General features: G+C 49.4%; 1 protein-coding gene across 5 annotated transcripts in view; it reads right to left on the bottom strand.

The window, feature by feature from the left end:
- SLF2 (SMC5-SMC6 complex localization factor 2) overlaps nucleotides 1-19,992 on the bottom strand; it is a 226,523-nt gene that overhangs the window by 57,487 nt on the left and 149,044 nt on the right. For all 5 annotated transcript variants that reach the window (XM_029610261.1, XM_029610260.1, XM_029610262.1 and 2 more), the window contains exon 15: nucleotides 7,021-7,108. In XM_029610261.1, the coding sequence (XP_029466121.1) occupies nucleotides 7,021-7,108 (88 nt within the window). The remainder of the gene's footprint in view (nucleotides 1-7,020; nucleotides 7,109-19,992) is intronic.

The raw sequence follows: 19,992 nt of genomic DNA on the forward strand, positions 1-19,992 counted from the left end.
GCACAATAGCACACTCACAGAGTCCCAGATATGGAGAAGCCCCGAGACAGGGAGAGCTGGCCCTCGAGGAGAGAGTACCACACAGTGGCGTAGCCAGAATTGATTTTTTGGGTGGGCACAAGGTTAACATGGGTGGGCTGTAGGCATGCAGGTCTACTAATTGTTTTTTTTACTGATAAATAATGCCAAATTATGCAGCATAGCATTCACATCTACGCCTAAGTATGAGGTTTACTTAATGATACAAACATAATTCACGGTGATTTGTGGTACTTTAGCCTTCTTATTATTACGATTTTATACACGGCTCCTACCTGTCCATAAATTGAGAGAGCAGTTGTGTTGCTTATATTTAAATTGCTAACATCTCAAAATAGATATATATTTTTACCTTTGTTGTCTGATCTTTGTATTTTTCTAATCAGTTGGTCCTGGTCTCTTTTTCCCCTTATAGCTCATTTCCTAATTCCTTTTCAGTGTCTTTCTTCTATTACTGTCTTCTTCCCTTCCACACACACACATACACGCTTTCTCTCACAGACTCCCTCTCACACACTCAAGCTCTCACTCTCATATGCTCTCCCCCACCCCCCCCCAAGCTCACATTCTCTGCAGACACACATACAAGTTCTCACTTTCTCACCCCTCCCCAGGCTTATATTCTTATGCACACACAGAGGCACATCCAGGCACCCATTCTCACCCACACACATAAACCCAGACTCCCATTCTCACCCACAAACCCATGCTCCCAGTCTCACCCACACATATTCAAGCTCCCATTCTCATCCATACATATACACATTTAAGGTCCTATTCTCACCCACACATACACACATTCAAGCACCCATTCTTATCCACATATTCAAGCTTCCATTCTCACCCACAAACCCAGGCTCTCATTCTCACCCATATATACACACATTCAAGCTCCCATTCTCACCCACCCACAAACCCAGGCTCCCATTCTCACCCACACATACACACATTCAAGCTCCCATTCACCCACATATTCAAGCTTCCATTCTCACCCACACATACACACATTCAAGCTCCCATTCTCACCCACACACAAACCCAGGCTCCCATTCTCACCCACACACACATATTCGAGCTCCCATTCACCCACATATTCAAGCTTCCATTCTCACCCACATACACACCCAGGCTCCAGTTTTCACCCACACACACCCACACCCACACACACTCCCATTCTCATCCACACATACACATTCAAGCACGTGCACAGCTTCCGCTTCCTCCCCCCAAAGCAGGAAGATCAGCTGCCTCTCCTGCTGCCACCGGCCTCCTGCTATCTTCGGGCGTCGGGCCGTACGGCCCGCCGAACTTCCTGTCGGGGGGGGGGGGGGGAGCGGAAGTGCAGCGCACAACGTCCGCTTCCTCCCTCCCCCCCCCCCAAGCAGGAAGATCAGCGGGCCATACGGCCCGACGCCTGAAGATAGCAGGAGGCCGGTGGCAGCAAGAGAGGCAGCTGATCTTCCTGTTTTGGGGGAGAAAGCGGAAGCTGTGCGCGGCGCTTCCGCTCCCCCACCCCCAAACAGGAAGTTCGGCGGGCCGTTTGGCCCGAAGATAACAGGAGAACGGGTGGCAGCAGGAGAGGCAGCTGATCTTCCTGTTTTGGGGGAGAAAGCGGAAGCTGCGCGCGGCGCTTCCGCTCCCCCCCCCCCCCTCAACAGGAAGACCGGTTGGCCATACGGCCGCAGCAGCGCTTCCCCATGTGTGCCGTGATGGCGCGCGAGGCGTGGGTTCTCTTGTTCGCTGTCGCGGGGATGGGATCCCGCGACAGCCTTGCAGTTTCGGTGCCAGTTGGGTGGGCCCGGGTCTAAGTTGGGTGGGCACCTGCCCACCCAGGCCCACCCGTGGCTACGCCACTGGTACCAGATCCCTGGAGGTAGAGAGGCTTGTTGGCAAAATACTCACACAACGGTTCCACGTAGGAGATGGCACTGGCGCTGGAACGGGAGCAGGCCCTCAAGGAGCGAGTACCTGATTCCAGGGAGACAGCTCTGAGGAGTGGATGATAGTAGTACTCATTGATGGTGTCTGTAGCAAATTCTTAAAAGTAGAAGAGGAGATAGATGCAGGCAGCGGGTCAGGGAACATGGGCCCTCGAGGAGCGAGTACCGGTTACTGATAGCGACCTGAAAGAAGCAAAGAGGCCCCCGAGGAGCAGGTATCCCATTGGCAGAAAGAGTCCAATGGAAGTTGGAAGGCAGAGTAGCTGGGTATGGAGAGTGAATCCCAACCGTAAGAACACCCTTGCTAACTCAACGGCTAGCAATAAACTGTAGGCTTAAATATCCGGGCAGCGTGATGTCATCACAGGGGGACGCCCCTGAGGAACGCGCCAATGAGGAAATAAGAATGAGGGCTGCGCGGTGTGCGCGCCCCAAGGTATCTGAAGAGCATGGCGGGAAGCAGCACCCAAGCCGGTCCGGGGACACCGGAGAGGGCGGCAGGCAGATGCCACGGCAGCCAGGTGTCCATGAAGAGCAGGAGTCGCTGCAAAAAAGGAAAGGTAGGCGGAGTGAAGCAGTCAGGAAATGACGGTCACAACACCGAAGCTTGAGCAACCAGCAGAACTTGGGATTGTAATATTGATGACTCACTATGAAGCACATAGAAAGACTAGAGGAGAGAGGCAACCCACTTTCTGTGGTAAGGAAAGCATGGTGACGAGACACACCATTTTACCTGTCCCTTCTGAAGAAAGTTGACATTTCTGAGGTCCAGGATGGGCAGAGAGCATCTACTTTCTGTTGAAAGAAAGAAAAAATAGTGAGATTAAAAACTCCCCACCTCCCGCGCTTTGTAGCATCAGGGGGACTGTACTCTGAACCTTGGTACTAAGTGGGGTGGCCGCTCTGATATCTGGCAAGTTGAGAGACCAGGAGGTGTCCAACTGGCGGGACTGATGTAATCTGGATATCAGCTAATCTCCCACGGAAGCATGAGCAGTAAAAGTCTTACCCACATCTGTCTGCTGTGCAAGAAAACGTCGAGAGCTGTCCCCAGGTCTTGAGGTGGACTTGCAATTGAGGCAGTGTTTGCTGGATCTTGTGTCAGCAGATCAGCTAATGCATCTGGGACTTCAGGCCTTAATTAGGAACCAGAAGACAGTATTATCGAGTACGGAGTCCCGTTGCTGACAACGGGAGGATGTCTCTATGCAATCCCAAATTATTGGTAGAGAGGTTCTCTTGGTATTGTGTCCAACATAGCTGGCAATAGCGATATGTGACACTAATACGGTTCTTGGAAGGTAACACGACCTAGAACCTTTCGAAACCATGTGGCCCGATTTAGCGACTAGGTCTCGATGGGATTATTGCTGAAGTGGGATTAGAGAAGTTACCGTCCTTCGTGGATCGCAGAAGGACGAGCCGGTGAAGATAGATGGCTCCGTGGATTTCAGGAGGCATAGAGGACAGCCTGAAGGACGTAAACGTCCAACTCAACTCTAATCTTTTATGGTAGCGCAGGTACAGAGGAGACAGGCTTTCACATTATTTTGTGGTTGCTCAGAACCCTGCACCGGTGTCGGTGGGGAACGCCTCGGCGCCGAGGAGCACATGACTCATGAACTCAGGCCCGCTTCGCAACTGGCTCAATGTACCCTGATGCCAGTGCGGAATCCCTCAGAACTCAGCCCGGTCATTCTCCAGCAGAGGACTGCCACCACTGTGCGGAACAGTGGCGGTGGCAGTAGCGACGCTGCTTGGTCCGGTCATTCTTCAGCACTGAGTAGGATAGCACCGATGTCCTGGATTGCATTGGTGGCGGACAGTCACCATGCCGGTGACTATGATTGCCATGGTGCTCGGCCCGATCTTTCCCCAGCGCCAAGGTGGATGCCCTCGCTGTCTTGGATGGTGAGTGGTGATGGACTGGACTGTCAGTATGCCTGCACTGCTCCTGGCACTATGTAGTGTCGTAGGATGATACGGGGCTTTAGTTAAGAACCCTAAGCATGGAGCACTGTGTTTAGTAGAGGGCATTGTGTTTAGGTGCCATGTCAGTATTGACGGTATCGATAGTGGCATTGAAAGCAGCCTCAAGGGTATCGTCGAAAACAATGGAAACGTCGATGGCCCGGGCAGAGGAACAACAACATTGACGGAGGCACCGACAGCATCGGCATAAGTATTAATGTGGCATCGAAGAATCAAAGAGACATCGATGGCATCGGCGAAATAGATGGCAGCATAGATAGAAACATGTGCGTCGATGGAAGCGACCCAGGCATTAATGGACATAAAAACATGCCATACTGGGTCAAACCAAGGGTCCATCAAGTCCAGCATCCTGTTTCCAACAGTGGCCAATCCAGGCCATAAGAACCTGGCAAGTACCCAAAAACTAAGTCTATTCCATATTACTGTTGCTAGTAATAGCAGTGGCTATTTTCTAAGTCAACTTAATTAATAGCAGGTAATGGCCTTCTCCTCCAAGAACTTATCCAAACCTTTTTTTAAACACAGCTATACTAACTGCACTAACCACATCCTCTGGCAACAAATTCCAGAGTTTAATTGTGCGTTGAGTAAAAAAGAACTTTCTCCGATTAGTTTTAAATGTGCCCCATGCTAACTTCATGGAGTGCCCCCTAGTCTTTCTACTATCCGAAAGAGTAAATAACAGATTCACATCGATAGAGGTGTTTAAAATCATGAGAGGTCTAGAACGGGTAGATGTGAATCGGTTATTTACTCTTTCGGATAATAGACTAGGGGGCACTCCATGAAGTTAGCATGTGGCACATTTAAAACTAATCTGAGAAAGTTCTTTTTTACTCAACGCACAATTAAACTCTGGAATTTGTTGCCAGAGAATGTGGTTCGTGCAGTTAGTATAGCTGTGTTTAAAAAAGGATTGGATAAGTTCTTGGAGGAGAAGTCCATTACCTGCTATTAAGTTCACTTAGAGAATAGCCACTGCCATTAGCAATGGTTACATGGAATAGACTTAGTTTTTGGGTACTTGCCAGGTTCTTATGGCCTGGATTGGCCACTGTTGGAAACAGGATGCTGGGCTTGATGGACCCTTGGTCTGACCCAGTATGGCATTTTCTTATGTTCTTATATCCCCCCCTCAGTCGTCTCTTCTCCAAGCTGAAAAGTCCTAACCTCTTTAGTCTTTCCTCATAGGGGAGCTGTTCCATTCCCCTTATTTTGGTAGCCCTTCTCTGTACCTTCTCCATCGCAATTATCTTTTTTGAGATGCAGCGACCAGAATTGTACACAGTATTCAAGGTGCGATACAGAGGCATTATGACATTTTCCGTTTTATTCACCATTCCCTTTCTAATAATTCCCAACATTCTGTTTGCTTTTTTGACTGCCGCAGCACACTGAACCAACGATTTCAATGTGTTATCCACTATGATGCCTAGATCTCTTTCTTGGGTTGTAGCACCTAATATGGAACCTAACCTATATGCATCACCTTGCACTTATCCACATTCAATTTCATCTGCCATTTTGATGCCCAATTTTCCAGTCTCACAAGGTCTTCCTGCAATTTATCACAATCTGCTTGTGATTTAACTACTCTGAACAATTTTGTATCTGCAAATTTGATTATCTCACTTGTCGTATTTCTTTCCAGATCATTTATAAATATATTGAAAAGTAAGGTCCCAATACAGATCCCTGAGGCACTCCACTGCCCACTCCCTTCCCCTGAGAAAATTGTCCATTTAATCCAACTCTCTGTTTCCAGTCTTTTAGCCAGTTTGCAATCCACGAAAGGACATTGCCACCTCTCCCATGACATTTTACTTTTCCTAGAAGCCTCTCATGAGGAACTTTGTCAAACGCCTTCTGAAAATCCAAGTATACTACATCTACTGGTTCACCTTTATCCACATGTTTATTAACTCCTTCAAAAAAAATGAAGCAGATATGCGAGGCAAGACTTGCCTTGGGTAAAGCCATGCTGACCTTGTTCCATTAAACCACGTCTTTCTATATGTTCTGTGATTTTGATGTTTAGAACACTTTCCACTATTTTTCCTGGCACTGAAGTCAGGCTAACCGGTCAATAGTTTCCCAGATCGCCCCTGGAGCCCTTTTTAAATATTGGGGTTATGGAATTCAAGGAGAAATCAGTGCCATCGATGTGAACATCAATGGCACGGAAAGAATCGATGGACCAAGGGGGGAGGGGCAGTGATGGAGGCAGGACGGCATGGATGGCGGCATCAACCGCACAAATGTACAGAGGGAATCGATGGAGGCATGGATGAGACAGCGGCCCTGGCGGCAACTGTAACTTTGTATGTCCCTATCCCACTAGCCCTAATAACCAAGTGGGGGGGGGGGGCATCGCAGGAGGACACTCGCAGGCTCTGTGGGGCTAACTGAGGATGAAAACATAGGGAGAGGAAAGGCCGCAATTCCGTTGGTAGGCCGGGGAAACAGTTAGTGAGGTGACAGGAACCGACTGAAAAACAGGGCATAGTACTCACCGAGCGTCAATTAAATGTACGCGAAGGGAGACCCATGTAGGGAAATATATTACTTCACAAATAATTTTAAGTGTTTCTGTGAGGAAAAGCGAGAATTTCTCTCAGAGCTCCTGACCATAATGCTAACTGCAGAGCGGAAAAAAGAAGACTGAGGGGAGACACCTGTGGTCACAGGCATGCTCATTGCACTCAGTGTGCCAGTGTTAGTCAAAGCTTTATAGAAACTTTGACAGAAAAGTTTTCCGTGACAGGGCTCCGTCCACTGACGTCACCCATATGTGAGGACTACCATCCTGCTTGTCCTGTGAGAAAGTATACATTACCAAAAAACTCCACCCACAAACTAATTCAGTCCAACTGTACTAATAACAAAGAATGCACCAAAATCAAATATTAACAGTAAATGATGGCAGATAAAAGCCATTTGGATTTCAGATACAGCAGCATTGTAAGGGAAGGCTCATTCATATCACTATTACTACCAGCACATACAAAATGAAGCAAAGAAACAAGTTCTCTTATGCCCATACCTGCATGTCACTCTCTTGGAGAACAGAACAACATTTCTTCTTAAGCAGTTTGGAGATTATCACACAGCTAAGACACTTTCTAACTTGTCTGGAAAAAAATGAGGGGGGGGGGTTTGGAAACATGTTATTCACATGCAAGGCTGATTCCATTTTGCTAAAATTAGCAGAAATGAGTACTTCAGGTCTACGTTCTAAACTCTGAGCCTAGGGGTATGGCTATAGGTCAACCCCTTCCTCCTCCATACTTCCCATCCCCTCTCTCAAGATTTACCTGTAATCTAATATTGAGGTTCACTTGTATCACAAAAGTACAATTAGTTACAGCACTTATGCTTTAGATAGACTAGCGTAATGTGCAGCTCATAGTTTTTTAAATCAAAGATAATTTGTCTTTAAGCAGAAAATGGATAATTGCAGACAGAAAAAAAGTAGGTATCAAAGATGGCACTGAATAACCAAGGAAGCTGTGCTACAAATTATAGGATTAGAAAAAGTTAAATATGGGCAACTGAAAAAACCTTTCAGAGCTGAAAAGAGTACATTATTTATTTCTAACACATTATACTTTATGGAATTGCCATAAATGTTCACATGCACTTATATATTTTCTAGTGTTTCAAATGACCTACAGAGGTCATCTTTCACAAACTGTTCCTATAATTTGATACAGTTCCTATAATTTGATACTCAGGGAAAAAATATAAATTTAGAATGGGTACTTTGCTATCAACCATCACCTGTTACAGGTAAGCAATTCTGCTTTCTGACTTTTTTTTCCCCCAATGCTTCAGCACTCCTGTTTTTGGTGTGGGGAGGCGGTATAGAAAATCTTAAAATGATTCAGATTTCTACTTTCATAATATGAAAAAAATCTTGGCATGTGCAGGTTGTGACACTGACTGCTATACAGAGCTATATAATTCAGTGATCTCACTTTTGTGTACATGTGAAGTTTGTTTGGTAAACTTGCATCTCCATCTGCTAGAGAGGGGGCCAAACCCAGGAGTCTGGATTGATCCGGGTACGTATAGGGAATAAAGTTTACTTAGGGAATAGCCACTGCTATTAATTGCATCAGTAGCATGGGATCTTCTTAGTGTTTGGGTAATTGCCAGGTTCTTGTGGCCTGGTTTTGGCCTCTGTTGGAAACAGGATGCTGGGCTTGATGGACCCTTGGTCTGACCCAGCATGGCAATTTCTTATGTTCTTATAAGGTACTCACAGGATCCTGCAGATTGCTGCCCCTTTTCAGCAGTTCTCACCAACATTACTAGAATTCTTGGTACCAAAACTTTACTGGAAAGAGCAATATTGTGGATAATAATGGTTCTCCCAGGACAGCAGGATGTTAGTCCTCACAGATGGGTGACATCAGATGGAGCCCTGTCATGGAACACTTTTGTCAAAGTTTCTAGAACTTTGACTGGCACACATGGGGACCCCATGTGACCCTGTGGCCACATGGGGTCCCCCTTCAGTCTTGTTTTAAGCAAAAAGTACGAGCGAAAAATAATACAAACCGTAGGCGAACCCAACTCTGTGGGGTGGCGGGCGGGTTTCATGAGGACTAACATCCTGCTGTCCTGGGAGAACACCTGTTACAGGTAAGCAACTCTTTCTCCCAGGACAAGCAGAACGGTAGTCCTCACAGATGGGTGAATAGCAAACTACACAACATAAACGGGCCAACCAGCAACCAAAAATGTGCAACAGGCACAACAGGGGTGCTATTGGTAACGAAGGGCAGCCTGAAATTTACTGTGGGCCCTAGGTAGGAAGAGTTGGGTTCCTACACTGGAAACAAATTACGTAGGACAGACTGCCAAAAGACGCTGTCTTGCCTACCAGCCTTGTCCAGACAGTAATGAGCTGCGAAGGTGTGAAGAGCTCCAAGTTGCAGCCCTGCAGATGTCTGAATGGAAGTGTGCTACTGACGTTGCCATGGCCCTGACTGAATGTGTTTTCACATGTCCCTCTAGCAGAAGGCCTGTTTGTTGGTAGCAAAAAGCAATACAGTCCGCTAACCAGGTAGACAGGGTCTGCTTGCCCACCACAATTCCAAGTCTACTCTTGTCAAAGGAGACTAAGAGTTGGGTGGACTTCCTGTGGGCTGCGGTGCGGTCTAAATAAAAGGTGAGCGCACTTTTACAGTCCAAGGTGTGCAGAGCCCGCTCACCTGGGTGTGAATGAGGCCTCGGAAAAAAGGTGGGCAGTACTATGGACCGATTCAAGTGGAAGTCAGTCACTACCTTTGGCAAGAATTTAGGGTGAGTGCGGAGTACTACCCGGTCATGGAGAAGTCTTGTATAAGGAGAGTAGGTGACCAGGGCCTTTAGTTCACTGACTCTGCCAGCAGATGTTATCGCCACTAGGAAAAAAACGTTCCAAGTGAGATTTCGCAACTCGCAGGAATGAAGGGGCTCAAACGGAGGTCGCATGAACCATGCTAGGACAACACTGAGGTCCCAGGCCGCAATTGGAGGACGTAGTGGAGGTTTCAGCTGTAGTAAGCCTCATAAACGTCCTACAAGGGGTTGCGCCGAAATTGGGGCATCCCCTACTCCCTTATGGTAAGCAGTTATGGCACTTAGGTGTACCTGGATGGAGGAAGTCTGGAGACCAGACTCGGGTACCAGAGGTAGTCCAGGAGAAGGGATCTAGACCTTTTTGTATGCACCATGAGGAGAATCTCTTCCATTTTGACCGGTAAGATTTCCAAATAGAAGGCTTTCGTGAAGTTACAAGGACCTGGGAGACATCAGTAGACAGGTCAAGGGATTGTAATATCAACCTTTCAACATCTAGGTTGTCAGAGACAGAGACTGGAGGTTCGGATGGCGAAAATTTGCCCTGGTCCTGCGTTATGAGATTTGGTGCCGTGCCCAGGCGAAGAGGCTGCTGTACAGAGAGGTCACGAAGAATGGGAAACCGGACTCTGTGCGGCCAGTACGGGGCCTTGAGGATCATTGAGCCCTGGTCCCGATGTAACTTCACGAGAGTCTTGCTGATGAGCGGAATAGGAGGGTACGCATACAGCAGACCCATACTCACTGAGTGGGCGAAGGCATTCATCGTTGGTGTCTTGCAGCTGCTGTGCAGAATCGGTCCACCTTGCGGTTGTGAAAGGACGCAAAGAGGTCTATGTCTGGTTGACCCCACTGATGGAAGATTTTGTTCGCAATAGTGGGATCCATGGACCGCTCGTGGGGATGGAAAGTCTGGCTGAGACAGTCTGCCATCACATTCTTTGTGCCTGCCAGGTAGGTGGCTCGCAGTTGCATGGAATGCGACAGAGCCCAGGCCCAGATCTGCGCTGCCTCTTGGCAGAGCAGGTAAGAGCCCGTGCTCCCTTGTTTGTTTAGATACCACATGGCTACCTGGTTTTCTGTCTGAATCAAGACTACCTTGTTGGATAGGCAGTCCTGGAATGCGAAGAGGGCATACCGTATCACCTGAAATTCCAGGAAATTGATCCGGTGGTCCGCTCAGCCTTGGTCCACACCCCCTGTGTTTGAAGTCTGCTGACATAGGCTCCCCAGCCTAGGCTGGAGTGATGAGTGGGCCTGAAGAGAAAACCAACATGGAGAAAAGAAAATGACCCAGAATCCTCGATTTTCTTAGCCTGCCTTAGCTGTATGAACTCTAAGTGACTTATTGAGAATGACTTGCAGAATTCCTAGGACATCTGAACAGGCAGTCAAGCTGGCTGCACCTATGATGCCTAATTATAGGATCATAAAAGGAGAAGACAACGCGGGAACTTCAGGCTATCCTTCACAGTAAGAGGCACCATTCTCAGGGATATCTGTAAACACAAACTTCAGATGTGTTAATTACCTTGATCAGCAAGATTTTAACAGAACAAAGGACTATCTAGAGAGTGATGGTAAATGGGCCTTACCTTGGAGAACTACTCGGGGGTAGCTAGGGATGATCTTATCATGCTGTTGACATGACAACCAATGTAAATTATTCTCTAAGGCAGTCACACACACTAGAATCTTCCACAATACTGTGTGATATCTATAAAAGAAGGATCACTTCCTGTATACAATGAGATGCTGGTGGTCTGTTTGTCAGAGGCATGGCATCAGCATCTCCCAAGAATACTTATATTGTTCAATAAAAAATTATGCTTTCCATAAAAAACTAAGTGTTCTTGTCTCCCTGGCTATAAGAGTCATAAATAAAATGGCATGGCGCGTAACAGGAGGCATCTGTAGTCAACGTTATTTGAGGTTCTGGTGGTCGGAAGGGTAGTCACTTGCATAGACTGGACTCCTGTGTCCACCAAGCCAGGGATTGTTGAAGCTGGCTGGTTATCTGACGACCTCAGAGATGTTGAGTGGCTTTAAACCACAGATCTCATGGTCCATTGCATTATTCTCATGGCAAGACGGGCCATTGGGGTGACGTGAACTGTTTATGTCATATGTCCCAGCAAGGTGAGGAGCAGACGAGCAGAGGCCGTCTGACGACATCGGATTGAGCTGGCCATGCTGGATAGCGTCGTTGTGCGTTCTCTGGGGAAGAACGCTCTGGTTATGGTGGTGTCTAGGTCTGCTCCGATGAAAGATAGCTGGTGGGACTTCGGGTAATTTATCAGAAACCCCAACAACTGGAGCAGCTGTATGGTGAGACAGAGGGAGTGGAGTGCTCCTTCTCTGGATCGGCTTCTGAGGAGCCAATTGTCTAGATATGGGTAGACATGGACTCTTTTGCGTCTCAACTGTGCTGCCATGACTGCCAGACACTTTGTGAACACTTGGGGTGCTGAGGCAAGGTCAAATGGCAGTACTCTGTACTGAAAGTGTCTGTGTCCCACTATAAATCGCAGGTATTTGCGATGAGGAAGAAAGATTGCTATATGGGCGTAAGCGTCTTGAAGGTCTAGAGAGCAGAGCCAATCTCCTTGTTGTAGAAGCGGGAGCATGGTGCCCAAGGAAACCATTCTGAATCACTCCTTGTGGAGGAATCTGTTCAAGGCTCCGAGGTCCATGATAGGACATAGGCCGCCGGTCTTTTTCGGGATTAGAAAGTACAGAGAGCAGAACCCTCTTCCCCGCTGCATCCGGGGAACTGGTTCTATGGCTCTGGACTGCAGTAGGGTAGAGAGCCCAATTCGGCTTCCATAAATACCTCAACACGGAAACCCTCCTGCTTTCCCTCACAGATCACTTGCTCATAGGCATGGACCAAGGCAGCTACTACCTCCTCGCCCTCCTCGACATCTCAGCGGCCTTCGACACCATCAACCACAACCACCTCATCAACCGCTTAACCGAAATAGGTATCTCCGGCCTAGCCCTGCTATGGTTCAAATCCTACCTTTCTAACAGAAAGTTCTCCGTCAAGATAGGAAACGCCAACTCCACACTCTACCCCTTGTCCCAAGGCGTCCCCCAAGGCTCCTCTCTCTCCTCTACCCTTTTCAATATCTATCTCACTCCCCTATGTCACCTCCTCACTGACCTTGGCCTCAAATTCTACCTCTATGCAGATGACGTGCAAATCATCATTCCCATTCACAACTCCCTCTCAGATGCCCTTGCTTTCTGGAACACATGTCTTGCTAACATAAATGACTTCCTCTCCAACATCCACCTTGCACTAAACTCCTCTAAAACGGAGCTGCTCCTCATCTCTCCTCACCTCCCTCCTAAACCCCTGATCTCCAATGACCCAGCTTTCAACACCATAATGCCCCACACCACCGTAAGAGACCTTGGAGTAATCCTAGATCAACAACTCAATCTAAAAAAACAGATCAACACCACCCTCAAAGAAGGTTTCTTCAAGCTCAATATCCTGAAGAAACTCAGACCCCTCCTCCACTATCATGACTTCCGTACCGTCATCCAAGCCACCCTCTCATCAAAGCTCGACTACTGTAACGCCCTCCTCCTTGGTCTACCCTCCTCCACCACCAAACCCTTACAAATGTTCCAAAATGCTATCGCCAGGGTCATTACCAACTCACGGAAAGCCGATCACATCACTCCTATACTCAAAGAACTCCACTGGCTCCCCATCGCATCCCGAATTCTCTTTAAAACCTTAACCATAGTTCACAAATCCATCCACACATACAACTCTAACTGGCTAGATGAACCCTTTTGTCACATACGCACCGAACGACCCACCCGTACTGTCAATAAAGGCACCCTCTCCATTCCCCCCTTAAAAAAAGCCCACCTTACTTCCACCAGGGATCGCGCCCTTTCCATTGCAGGCCCTAAGCAATGGAACGCCCTCCCCACCACACTCAGGCTGGAGCCATGTTACTCCAAGTTCAGAAAAAAACTCAAAACATGGCTCTTCCGACAAGCCTACCCTGACTAACCTCCCCCTCCCCCCCCCCCCTAGACCCCTACTTATTGCTCCTCCCCCTCCCCTACCAACCCCCGCCCTCCTGAACCCTCTCCTATACTTTCCTATAAGTAACCCACTTAAATTTGTATTCTTTCCTGTAAATAGCACGTTACAGCCTCAACTCTTGTAAATAATCTGCCTAAACTTGTATATAGTCCTCTAAATAGCTCGTTACAGTTTTAATGCTTTAATTTCTATGCCCCCTGCTCTATGTATAATCCTCCTTGTTTTCCCCTCCCTGTTGATTGTAATTTCTGCCTTTAGTTACAATGTGAACCGGTATGATGTTTGCATACTAATACCGGTATATAAAAGTTTTCAAATAAATAAATAAATACTGTGTGGTCACAGACACCACGCCGGGACAGGCAGGAAGTCTGGGGGCAGAGTAAGGAAATTGAGATAACCGTGGGTTGGGTTATGATAGAGAGCAGCCATCGGTCGGTGGTGACTTGAGTGCCATTTGTTGGCAAAGTGGCACAAGCGGCCTCACACCGGTAAACTGGTTGGGGGGGTACAAGGGAGGGTGACTGCTGCTCTCTAGATAGGGAGTCAAACCCCACTGCAGGTCCAGTGTGGGGGCTGGCTGCGTTTTAGGAGTTCTGTGCCGACTATGTTGGCCCCTAAGCGATGGCCGAGCTGTCAGAGCACGGGATGCAGGAGGGTAGTACCTCTGTGGCCTGTAAATTTGTTTCCTGGTGTCCCTTCAGTGGCCCCTTCGGGCTGCTGTGGGGGCATCTGAGGTGGCAGTGGACAGTTGGCGCAGGGTTTCATGATTATCTTTGAGCTGTACCACTGCTTCTTAGAACTTATCCCCAAACAAATTGTCTCCTGTGCAGGGGAGATCAGCCAATTTGTCCTGCACCGCTGGGCATAGGTCAGAGGCTATGAGCCAAGCCCAGCACCTGGCACTAATTCCAGCTGCTGAGATTCTAGATGCAGTCTCAAAAGCATCATAGGTTGCTCTGACCTCATGCTTTCCAACCTCTAATCCTTTTGGCAGGATGGAGGTCAAACCCTCCTGGAATTGTTGTAGCAGGGTCTCCGAGAATTCCTGGACGTGCTTCCAGAGATTCCTATTATATTGGGTCATGTAAAGTTGATAGGCCGCTATATGAGCCATTAACATTGTCCTTTGGAACACTCTGCGGCCTAAGGTGTCCAACGCCTTTTGCTCCTTTCCAGGTGGGGCAGAGGAGTGTGGGCGGGACCTTTTGGTTTTCTTCTGAGCTGATTCTACCACTACAGATTGGTGGGGTAACTGACTTTTTTGAAATCCTGGGGCTTGTTGTACCAGGAGGCACAGTTCCTGGGTGCTCCCAGAGGTGGTGCAAGAAGTCTAAGAGAACCTCATGCACAGGGATTGCCATTACTTCCTTTGGAGCGTCTACAAATTGTAGGACTTCCAACATTTGGGCCTAGCATCCTCCTCCATTTCCAGTTGGAATGGGATAGTCTCAGACATCTCCTTAACGAAGCTAGCGAAGGAGGTCTTCTGGAGGGGAGCAGCACCTTTCCTCCAGAGTTGAAGGCTTGGGAAGAAGCTCCTCAGAAGCTTGTGAGGGGTGTTCAGAGGAAGCATCACCCCATGGGCGGCACCGGTATCAAAGCCAGCGGAGTCGGCACCGATGGCACCAGTGCCAATGATTGGCACCAATGCATTGGGAGCCCCAATAGCCCTGATACTGGCTCGGGCATCGGTGGTTCCTGTAAAGGAGATGGGCAAGGGCCCAAATCCTCTTCTTCCGAAGATCCTGGAATCTGTAGAGAGACCAGGGCAGGGATTGGCGGTTGGCTCAGTGGCAAGGAACCCGATGGAACGGGTATCAATGGCAGGGCACCGATGAGGGTGTCTAAGTGCTCAAAGAGCAGAGCCAGCATCGAAGGTGCCGGTTCCGGTAGCATGGGAGTCAGCGCTGGTGGCGACTTGAAGCCCCGAACAGCATTCAGCACTGCCTCTTGGACCATCCGGTCCAATTCCTCCCGAAAGGAATGACATGGATGGCACGGCGCCTGGGATAGGAGGCAGGTTAGGCTTCACTGGAGCATCCACGGGGGTATGTGGAGGCTCGGTGCTCGGCACCGGTAGCAGTGGGGAAAACCTTGGGGGTCCCAGTTCCTCAGGAGGATGGGGGCTCCTCTTCCCGGGCCCTCTTCAGAGGCGGCTCGGATAAAGCCAATACCGCTCCGGTGTTGGTGCTAGCACCAGACGGTGAGTCACATCGGTGCCAATGGCGATGTTTCCATCTGTGCTCGGCCAGGTCCTTCTCGAGCGCAGAGATTGATAAAGGAAAATTAGTTTCTTACCTGATAATTTTCGTTCCTGTAGTACCAAGGATCAGTCCAGACTGCTGTGTTATGCCTCCCCTCCAGCAGATGGAGTCAGAGAGAAAACTGAAAGCACCCCCTAGATATACTGGTGTGCCACCTGAAATCCCTCAGTATAATCGATAAAGCAGAAGGAAGAAATTACCCCTCCGCAGAATAGCCTGTCAACCACTGACCAGATCAAGTAGTAACATTTTCCTGAAAACCTAAACAAACTTATCTCCCTATTGCAATAAAACAAAAATGAAGAACAACTTACCGTATAAAAACAGAGAATGGATAAATGACACTGTTAGAAAATATGTAACAGACCGAAGTATGAGCGGACTCTCCAGAAAACGGGCGGGCGTCTGGACTGATCCTTGGTACTACAGGAACGAAAATTATCAGGTAAGAAACTAATGTTCCTTTCCCTGTACGTACCAGGATCAGTCCAGACTGCTGGGATGTACCCAAGCTGCCTTAAATGGGGTGGGACCCGGAGAGTCCCGCTCGAAGCACGCTGCTCCCGAAGGACTCTTCCAACGGACCACGCACATCCAAACGATAATGCCTAGCAAAAGTATGCAAGGATTTCCAAGTGGCCGCCCTGCAAATTTCTTGGCTAGAAACAAACTGGCTTTCGGCCCACGAAGTCGCCTGAGAACGCAATGAATGAGCTTTAAGCCCATCCGGAACCGACTTACCACAACCAATGTATGTGGATGCGATTGTGCTCTTCAACCATCGGGCAACAGTTGTCTTGGAGGCCTGAAGACCCTTCCTGGGTCCATGCCACAACACAAAGAGGTGATCCGACCTCTGAAAGTCATGACTAACCTCCAGATATCGTAGGAGCACCCGGACATCCAGACGCCTCAAGTCCCGACCTTGAGACGACCGGAGTTCCTCCTCCGAAAAGGAAGGCAATTCCACAGTCTGATTAACATGAAAGGCCGATACCACCTTCGGGTAAGAAGGAAGGAACGGTACGCAAGGACACTCCCGACTCAGAGATACGCAAAAACGGCTCCCTACATGAAAGAGCCTGGAGCTCCGAAACACGACGCGCAGAAGAAATGGCCACTAGAAAAACTGTTTTAAGAGTTAAATCCTTCAAGGAGGCCCACTTAAGAGGCTCAAAAGGGGCCGAACAGAGCCCACTGAGGACTAAGTTCAAGTTCCAGAAAGGGCAGGAGGGCCGCTGAGGAGGACGTAAGTTCCTAACGCCTCGCAAAAAACGCGCCACGTCCGGGTGACACGCAAGGGAGTAACCCTCAACCGTACCTTTCAAGCAACCCAGTGCCGCCACCTGAACCCTAAGAGAACTGTAGGCCAACCCTTTCTTCAACCCCTCCTGCAAAAACGTAAGGATATGGCCCACAGAATTCTGTCGCAGCGAAATCCTTAAGTCCCAGCACCACGAGTCAAAGACTTTCCATACTCTAGCATAGGTAAGGGTAGTCAAAGATCTGCGCGCCCTAAGAAGGGTAGAAATAACCACTTCTGGGTAACCTTTCCTCCTCAACTGCCGCCTCTCATAAGCCAGGCCGCCAGACAAAAGCGATCTGCCTGATCGAAAAAAACCGGACCCTGGTGAAGCAGTTTCGGGAGATGACAGACGCAGAGGCCCGTCCACCGCTAGATTGACAAGATCCGCGAACCACGGACGCCTTGGCCACTCCGGGGCCACTAGAATCACTAGACCCTGATGGGATTCTATGCGCCTCAACACCTTTCCCACCAGGGGCCACGGCGGAAACACGTAGAGGAGAATGTGAACAGGCCACGGAAGCACTAGCGCGTCCACTCCTTCCGAACCGTGCTCCAGCCTTCGGCTGAAGAATCGCGCCGCCTTTGCATTTAACCGAGTCGCCATCAAGTCTAGATGCGGCAACCCCCAACGTGGCGGCCGACAGCTCCCACTCTCCGGGATCGAGGTGCTGCCGACAGATAATCCGCCTGAATGTTGTCCACCCCTGCAATATGGGTGGCTGCGATGCGGGACAAATGACGCTCCGCCCAGGCCATAGACGCCTCTGCCGCGACCAGACTTCTCGTGCCTCCTTGCCGATTTATGTACGCCACAGTGGTCGCATTGTCAGACAGAACTCGCACCGCCCGACCACTCACCATCGGGAGGAGTTGATGCAATGCCAGATGGACCGCTCTGGTCTCCAGCCGATTGATGGACCAAGATGCCTGGCGAGGAGACCACGTCCCCTGGAGCGCTCGGGACTGACACACAGCCCCCCCCAGCCGGAGAGACTGGCATCAGTCGTCACAGTTATCCAAGATGGTGGTTCTAAGTCCATCCCTTGCAGAAGATGGACTGGGTTCAGCCACCAATCGAGGCTGGACCGGGCTGGTTCCAGCAATGGCAACTCCATGTCGTACAGCTCGGACCTGGGATCCCACCGAGACAGAAGCGCTCTTTGTAAAGGTCGCATATGTGCAAATGCCCACGGCACCATCTCTAGAGTAGAAGCCATATGTCCAATGACTTGCAAATAATCCCAAGCCGTGGGTAACGGTAGATCCAAGAGGTTCCGCACCTGCTGCATCAGGTTGACCATCCGCTGATGCGGTAGAAATACTTTGCCCAGTAGAGTATCGAACCGAGCACCCAAAAGCTCCAAGTTTTGGATCGGGCTCAGCCTGCTCTTCGCGAAGTTGACAACCCAACCCAGCGCTTGAAGTTGCTCTACCACCAACCGAACTGCCCGCTTGCACAAAGCCTCCGACTTCGCCTGTATGAGCCAATCGTCGAGATAGGGATGAAGCAGTATTCCTTGACAGCGCAGAAAGGCTGAGACGACCACCAGCACCTTGGTGAAAACCCTGGGGGCCGTTGCTAACCCGAACGGCAGGGCACAAAACTGAAAATGGTTCCCTAACACCACGAACCTCAGGTACCTCTGATGATGTTCCCGGATTCAGATGTGGAGATACACCTCTGTTAGATCCAAAGAAGCCAAAAACTCTCCCTTGTGGACGGCCGCAATAAGACCGCAAAGTCTCCATGCGGAAACGAGGAACGCGTAAAGCCTTGTTTACCCGCTTCAAATCCAAAATCGGTCTAAACGCGCCCTCCTTCTTTGGAACTACCAAGTATATGGAATACGGCCCCGTCCTGCGCTCGGCCGGGGGGACTGGAATTACCACCCCCAGTGCCCGCAACCGGTCCAAGGTTTGGGCAATCACCAGCTGCTTTTCCGGAGGACCGCATGGGGATGTCATAAAAAGATCCCGGAGCGGATGAGCAAAATCCAACTCGTAACCGTGACGTACGACGTCGAGGACCCACTGGTCCGAGGTGATCTTGACCCACTCCTCCCAATACAAGGACAAGCGACCCCCTACGCGCAGAATGGAGGAATGGGTCTGCGCGCCTTCATTGGGTAGCCTTGGTGGGGGGTAAACCCCTGCAAGGATCCCGACAGCTGAGGCAGATGTCCCCGAAAGGAAGGAGACCAAGCTTGAGACCTGCTACCGTTGGGGAAAGGAGCCGCCCCTTCCCAGACGGAACCGGCGCTGACCCTGCAGACGGCCCCTAGAATTCCCGAAGGACCGAAATGGCCGGGGCCTATCCTCAGGCAATTTATAAACCTTGTTCTCCCCCAAATCCTTGATGAGCTGGTCCAGCTCGGCTCCAAACAACAACTTGCCCTTGAAGGGGAAGGCGCCTAAACGTGACTTAGAGGCATCCGCCGCCCAGCGACTGAGCCACAGCAGCCGCCTGGCAGAAACCGCAGAAGCCATAGTGCGAGCCGAAGTCCTTAACAAATCATATAAGGTATCCGCTGTGTAGGCCACTGCAGCCTCCACACAGTTGGCTTGCTCCGCGTCGGCCGGCGGGAGATCCTGCGCTATAAGCAGCTGTTGAATCCAGCGAAGAGTGGGTCTGCACCAAACTGCTACAAGCCGCCGCTCGTACCATTCAAGACATAGTCCCATCATGCTGGTTCACATGAAACAGGAGTGCAAAATAAACTTAAACAAATGGTGCGGAAAAAGCAGTTACATTTAACAAGGAAAAATAGAACTTGGAGTAAGAAGGAAAAGGAAGACCAGATAATTACATTGTAAGAGGTAACTAATAATGATGTTGCTGGTGAAGTGTATTGATTGTTAGGAGTTAGATAGTATTGGAGTTAGGAAAGGCCTGCAAGAACAGCCAGGTCTTGAGTCTTTTCTTGAAGGTTGAGAGGCTGGGTTCCATTCTAAGGTCTGGGGGGATGGAGTTCCATAGGGTTGGACCAGCTGTGGAGAAGGCCCGATTTCTTAGTGTAA

Source organism: Rhinatrema bivittatum, chromosome 7 (genome assembly GCF_901001135.1).
Source record: "Rhinatrema bivittatum chromosome 7, aRhiBiv1.1, whole genome shotgun sequence".
Lineage (NCBI taxonomy): Eukaryota > Metazoa > Chordata > Amphibia > Gymnophiona > Rhinatrematidae > Rhinatrema > Rhinatrema bivittatum.